This window comes from Terrapene carolina, unplaced genomic scaffold, assembly GCF_002925995.2.
Source record: "Terrapene carolina triunguis isolate 2854851 unplaced genomic scaffold, T_m_triunguis-2.0 Scaffold25444, whole genome shotgun sequence".
Lineage (NCBI taxonomy): Eukaryota > Metazoa > Chordata > Testudines > Emydidae > Terrapene > Terrapene triunguis.
In genome coordinates, this window is record NW_020689795.1 from 754 (window position 1) to 8,064 (window position 7,311).

The 7,311-nt window shown below is 45.6% G+C and overlaps 1 protein-coding gene across 1 annotated transcript; it reads left to right on the top strand.

Annotated features, from left to right (window-relative positions):
• Window positions 1–942: 942 nt before the first annotated feature.
• LOC112121343 (olfactory receptor 6N1-like) lies at window positions 943–1,920 on the top strand. The gene has a single exon (XM_024220369.1). It carries the CDS (start codon window positions 943–945, stop codon window positions 1,918–1,920), a length of 978 nt encoding a protein of 325 aa, XP_024076137.1.
• Window positions 1,921–7,311: the final 5,391 nt, after the last annotated feature.

The window sequence follows — 7,311 nt, forward strand, 5'->3', positions numbered from 1 at the left end:
TATTGATTCCATATCCACAAAAATGATGGTGCACACATAAAAAGTGGCCATGAGGCGTGTTTAATTTCTGTTCCTAGTATGCATTAAAGTCAGGCATGGTTTCATAACAGAATGATAACACTTAGTTGTTATATAGCACACATTATCACAGATATTAAAGAATTTTGTGAAGTATCTTACGTATCATTATCTCCATTTTACACATGAGCAGATATAGAGAGCTCATAAATTACAAATCAAATTAAGAAAATGTAAGTGGCATCCTCACCAATGATTTCATAGAGTAGGGAACAGGGGCACAAAGACAGAAAGTGACAAGCCCAAGGTGAAGGACTGGATGAGATATCATTAAAACCCAAAAAAAACAGGAGTACTTCTGGCACCTTAGAGACTAAGAAATTTATTTGAGCATAAGCTTTCGTGGGCTACAGCCCACTTCATCAGATGCATAGAATGGAACATATAGTAAGGAGATATATAAACACATACAGAGAACATGAAAAGGTGGGAGTTGCCTTACCAACTCTAAGAGGCTAATTAATTAAGATGAGCAATTAAGATGAGAGTTGGTAGGGCAACTCCCACCTTTTCATGTTCTCTGTATGTGTATATAACCCAAGTCTCTGGAATCAAAAAGAGTGGCATTTAATTCCCTAAATCTCCACTCATAATCTCAGACATTTTCGCTAAAGTAATATACAAGAATGTTCAGGAGGCTTAGGCAAGATGTGTTCAATCATACAGATACCAGACAATAGGAACATTTCCAATGTGATTGAACTTAGGCACTTTTGAAAATTTTACCCAGAATACCTCCATCATCTGGAGTCTTGACTCAACCATTGGGATGGCGACCAGCAAGGGGAAGCCAAATTTAAAATGTAGACTGTTTTGAAATGGAAGTTAGATTATAAATTGCAAAATTTGTTTTATTTCCCCAAGATGAAACCCGCAGCAAACAAATGCCAGGGGAATCAAACAACCATAACAGAATTCATCCTCCTAGGATTTGGGAATCTCCCTCAACTGCAAACCCTTCTCTTCCTGCTCTTTCTGGTGATCTACATTGTGACCGTGGCCGGGAACATCCTCATCATAGCGGTAGTTGTGGCTGATCAGCACCTTCACACCCCCATGTACTTCTTCCTGGGGAACTTGTCCTGCCTGGAGACCTGCTACACCTCCGCCATCCTGCCCAAAGTGCTAGCCAGTCTTCGGACTGGAGACAGAACCATCTCATTTAGTGGTTGCATCGCACAATTCTATATCTTTGGTTCTCTGGCATCTACAGAATGCCTTCTCTTATCTGTGATGTCTTACGATCGGTATTTAGCCATATGCAAGCCATTACATTATGCAGCCCTTATGAATGGCAGATTCTGCCTCCAGTTGACATCTTGCTCTTGGGTAAGTGGATTTCTGGCTCCTTTGCCAACGATGTTACTAATATCACAATTAACATTCTGTAGCCCCAGTGAAGTTGACCATTTCTTCTGTGATTTAAGCCCAATAATAAAACTGGCCTGCAGTGACACCTTCATGCTGGAAATTTATGCTTTCGTACTCTGCTCCATACTTACACTGCCTCCATTTCTATTGACATTGGTATCTTATGTTTCCATCATCACCACCATCCTGAGAATCCCTTCCACCACCGGGAGACAGAAGGCCTTTTCCACCTGCTCCTCTCACCTCATTGTGGTGACAATTTTCTATGGGACTCTAGTCATTGTGTATCTGCTATCAGACTCTGATGCACTGAGGGACCTGAACAAAATGTTTTCTGTTTTCTATGGAGTCCTGACCCCGTTGGTCAACCCCCTCATATACAGCCTGAGAAACAAGAAGGTGAAGGAAGCCTTGAGGAAAAAAGCCTTGGATTTTTTTGTCTTTTGCAAGAAATCAGATATTTCTAGCTAATATAAAAAATGGGCCAATCATGGGGATATCATTTTGGAAACTCAAATCATATGCATAGCCCATATTCCGCTCTATGATCCTTTTGAACTTATGACTCTCTGGATCAGGACTTCCTTGATGCCATGGTGGAGTATGGGTGTTGCCTACCTCTGGCCATCTGACAGAATTTGGAGAAAAATTAGGAGAAGAAGCCAAATCTTGAGTCATGCACTACACCCCCACTCCCACGCTATTGTCTGAAGCATAAGGTGTATCCTCCCTGAACTTTGATTAGTTATTCTCTGACTGTGGACGACTTTTCAAGTAAACATCTTGAACAGCTCATGAGAATAAAAGAATTAAAAATATACTCTTTAATTAATTTAGCATTGGTCATCTCTCCTTTCTTTGTCCCTAATAATCTTAAAACTGGAATAAAACATACTCTTGACACTTTACATAATCTTAAAACTTAATACACGTGTAGGCTACATTTGTAGCCATTAGGTTTCAATGATGCCAAATTGTTAAGAAAAGTTGTGTCTAATTATTAAGAATGAATTTTGCAAATGGCCAAGTCAAAAGCTCAAGTCACTCTGAAATGGGGCCATGGTGACATCCGAGATAACCTACCCTCACTCTTCCTCTCCTGCTAATATGCATACTACGCTTTCGTTTTCTGAAGTGACTCCACGAGACAAGGTTTTCTTTTCTTATACGTCTGGATTAGTCTCCGATTTCCACATCAGTTGATCACTGTCATCTGTACAGCTTTTGTATTTGCTCAAACCGGTCTTTCTTAACTTTATAATTGGCTTTATCTTTTTTCTCACAAATATGATTACTCTGCAACTTCTTACATGTGTTCAGTTGTCCTACATATGCCCACACCGTTGAAGGTTATCAGAACAGACTCTTAAAAATCACAGCAGGCTTCTTATCAGGCCTAAATATGGCTTCACTCTCAACATTCACCAGTGAAGCCATAGAATGCTTCCTAAGGCTTTATAGAGGCCTGTATTTCATATACATCCCTTCTGTTTCCCAACTGCCTAAGTAAGTGTATAGCCTTTCAAATCAAAGTAATTAACACCACCACTAATATGGGTTGCACAATTACCAAGTTCATTGATATCATAAGTATCCACGGCTTTTCCCTACCATTTCCCAGTGTATCTAGATTGCTCCTTATATTCTGAAGGTTTGTCTGTTAGGGGGCTTATTCCTTCACCCTCTCACTTCCCTGGTCTTTCTCGCATGAACAGAGAGCAACAATACCCAAAGTCTGAAGGTGCAAACAATTTGATGTTTATTGGGGTGAACTTCCAGCAAGCATGATTCCAGTTTCCTTCCTCAGTGTCCCCCTTCCCAGCTCTGACACCACAGAGCCTTGCTTGTGTCCCTGTTCCCATTCCCTGTTCCCATTCCGCCCCTTAGCAAAACATGATTCCAATTCCCCCAACCCCATTCCCTGTTCCCATTCCCCCCTTTACTTCCTGATTGACTGCAGACTATATAGTAAAACTTGAGTTCTGCTTAGTGTGACAAAGTTCCTCCTCTATCTTGGTCGGTCCTGTGCTTATTGGCGGATTTTCTTGCCTCAGAGATTCACCATGTGGGTTGGGGAACAGCCCAGAGAGTGCATGATCCTGCAGAGACTGACTCTGCTCTGTAATATTTACTCATGTCAGTTGTCCCATAACCCTCAATAGAAAAAGTGCATGAGTAACAATGGCTAAAATCAGTCAGTCCTGGCAGACTGAGTGTTGAAGGTGTGAAGTTTAACGAAAGCACAGGAAACTGAATTTAAATTAAATTTAATCTGTAGTTTAAAATTGAAATATTTGGATGAAAGGAAATCTCTCTCTCTCACACATACAGACACACAAACACAACTGAAATTTTTCTCCCAAGGAAGTAGGTTGTGATTAGTAATTACTATTGTATACTTATTTATTTAACAATATTGTCTCCCTTCTGCTAAGCAGAAGTGGAACTCCAGGCCTTGCAGTGAATTGTGATCCATTGTCCATCACTTATCATTATGGAATAATGATTCAATTCAAGTCAATTACACTGTGACTTGTTATGTCTTTCAGTACATTATTATTAGTCTGGAGAAGAGAAGACTGAGGGGGGACATGATAACAGTTTTCAAGTCGATAAAAGGTTGTTACAAGGAGGAAGGAGAAAAATTGTACTCCTTAACCTCTGAGAACAGGAAAAGAAGCAATGGGATTAAATTGCAGTAAGGGTGGTTTAGATTGGACATTAGGAAAAACACTGGAATAAATTGACTACGGAGGTTGTGGAATCTCCATCACTGGAGATTTTTAAGAGCAGGTTAGACAAACACCTATCAGGGATGGTCTAGATAATACTTAGTCCTGCCAAGAGTGCAGGGCACTGGACTAGATGACTTCTCAAGATCCCTTCCAGTCCTACACTTCTATGATTCTATGTTTTCTATATACATGGGAAAATAGTCCACTATGATCAGATAATGGTGTCCTCTGCATACACATAAATGTGCAGCTAGTTTCTTCCAAGGGCTCTCTTGTAGAGATAAGAAGTATAAGGGGCCTACCATCAATCAAACATAGGCCCCGCCCCCTGATCCCTCAGGCCCCGCCCACCGGTCACCCGAAGACCCGCCCCTGGGGGTATTAATTCCGGGGTCAAGATGGACACATGACCGGAAGCAAAGGGTGTCATGTGGCCCCTCTAAGAACTCCTCCCACCGCCCTCTACCAATCAGGATGGGCTCCCCCCCATAGAACTGCCCTGAGGAGGAATTTGACCAATAGGGAGGAGTTCCGGGGCGGGATGACCTGCCCAGAAGAGGGTCCTGTGACCCCCTCTAAGAGCTCCCCCTACCGCCTTCTACCAATCAGAGTGCAGCACTGCCCCAGAAAAGCCCAGCAGTGCATGGAAGAGGCCACTTCATTCCAAGAACGCATGTTTTAGAAATCGTGGAAAAGCTGAGAGGAAACATGGATTCCTTCACCACCCCCGTGAGAACTTCAGACTTTGTTTTAGCTCCGAGGGCCTTTGACAGCCCACGGAGAAAGTGCTACATCAGCAACAGTTCTGAGGAGGAGGAGGGAGCAGCTGAGGGGAGCCCTTTGGCCCAGCCATTGATGGATATGCTGGAACCCAACCCCGAAACCCAACCGCTTCTGAGGAAGACCGATGAGCATGACGGCCTCTCGTTGTCCACCCCTCTAGAGTAGGAAGGTGACCGTGGCTCGTGGGAATCACTGGTGGACAGGTGAATGGAAAAGACATCGCTCGGGTAAATGAACAATTAAGAATTGACGGTTGAGGATGGGGTGTAATGGGGCTAGAAACTGACCCGGGATTGCTTAAAGTGGGTGCTTACAGTTGTTTCTTTTCTGAAAATATCTTGACAGCTTGATGATGCCTTTCTAGCGGACCCTGAGGCACTGGAAAGCATTGCATCAGACAGTGAAGATGAACCGGGCCCGCCTTGTTTTTGCTCAATGCCGATACAAAGCATTAACGAGGATGACGAGGATGACAGCTATATGGATTTAAGGAGGAGGCTTGGCACATAACTAACTGAGCTGGTGAATGTCATGAACGTTAAAAAGTCATGCGTTCTATTGTGCATGTTGCTGTTTCTGCTGTCCTTAATCTTAGGGTATGTCTACACTACGAGGGTAATTCGATTTTACTTAAATCGAATATGTGGAATCGATATTGCAAAGTCGAACGTGTGTGTCCACACTAAGGACAGTAATTCGACTTTGTGAGTCCACACTAACGGGGCGAGCGTCGATATTGGAAGCGGTGCACTGTGGGCAGCTATCCCACAGTTCCCGCAGTCCCCGCTGCCCATCAGAATTCTGGGTCGAGCCGCCAATGCCTTCTGGGTAAAAAAAATTTGTCGTCATCCGTCCGTCACTAACGCCCTCCCTCCCTCCATGAAAGCGCCGGCGGGAAATCAGTTCGCGCACTTTTCTGGTCAGTGACAGTGCGGACGCCACAGCACTGCGATCATGGATCACGCTGCGACCATCACTGCACTTCTGGCCGTTCTCAACACCTCGCAGCTTATCATACACCTTTCCCTGAGGCAGATGAAGAGTAATCAGGCGAGGAGGCTACGACACCGCCGTGATGGCCTGAAGTCGGAGAGTAGCACAGAGCTGTCAGAAACCACGAGCCCCAGCGCCCAGGACATCACGGTGGCAATGGGTCATGTGGATATCGTGGAACGTCGATTCTGGGCCCGGGAAACAAGCACGGACTGGTGGGACCGTATAGTGCTTCAGGTCTGGGATGAATCCCAGTGGCTGCGAAACTTTCGCATGCGGAAGGGGACTTTCCTCGAACTTTGTGAGTTGCTGTCCCCTGCCCTGAAGCGCCAGAATACCAGGATGAGAGCAGCCCTCACAGTTGAGAAGCGAGTGGCCATAGCCCTCTGGAAGCTTGCAACGCCGGACAGCTACCGGTCAGTCGCGAACCACTTTGGCGTGGGCAAATCTACCGTGGGGGTTGTTGTCATGCAAGTAGCCAAGGCAATCGTGAAGGTACTGCTCCCAAAGGTAGTGACCCTGGGAAACGCGCAGGTCATCATAGATGGCTTTGCCGCGATGGGATTCCCAAACTGCGGTGGGGCTATCGATGGGACTCACATCCCTATCCTGGGACCGGACCACCAGGCCAGCCAGTACATCAACCGAAAGGGCTACTTTTCAATGGTGCTGCAAGCACTGGTGGACCATCGGGGACGGTTTACAAACATCTACGTCGGATGGCCGGGCAAGGTTCATGACGCTCGCGTGTTCAGGAACTCTGGTCTGTTTAGACGGCTGCAGGAAGGTATTTACTTCCCAGACCACAAAATAACTCTTGGGGATGTGGAGATGCCTACAGTCATCCTCGGGGACCCAGCCTACCCGCTAATGCCCTGGCTCATGAAGCCCTATACTGGCGCCCTGGACACAGAAAAAGAACTGTTCAACTACCGGCTGAGCAAGTGCAGAATGGTGGTGGAGTGTGCTTTTGGCCGTCTCAAAGGGAGATGGAGAAGCTTACTCACTCGCTGTGATCTCAGTGAAACCAATATCCCCATCGTTATTGCAGCTTGCTGTGTGCTCCACAATCTGTGTGAGAGCAAGGGGGAGACCTTTATGGCGGGGTGGGAGCTAGAGGCAAATAGCCTGGCTGCTGATTACGTCCAGCCAGACAGCCGGGCCATTAGAAGATCCCAGCGGGACGCCCTGTGCATCCGGGAGGCTTTGAAAGCTAGGTTCCTGAGTGAGCAGGGCAACCAGTGACTTTTCAGTTTGTGGACAGAAAAGCTGAACCTGCCCCCGTTTCTTTACCCAGTTCATTTTGACTATCCTCTCCAGTTACATACCCCCTTCACCCCCTTCCCCTTCC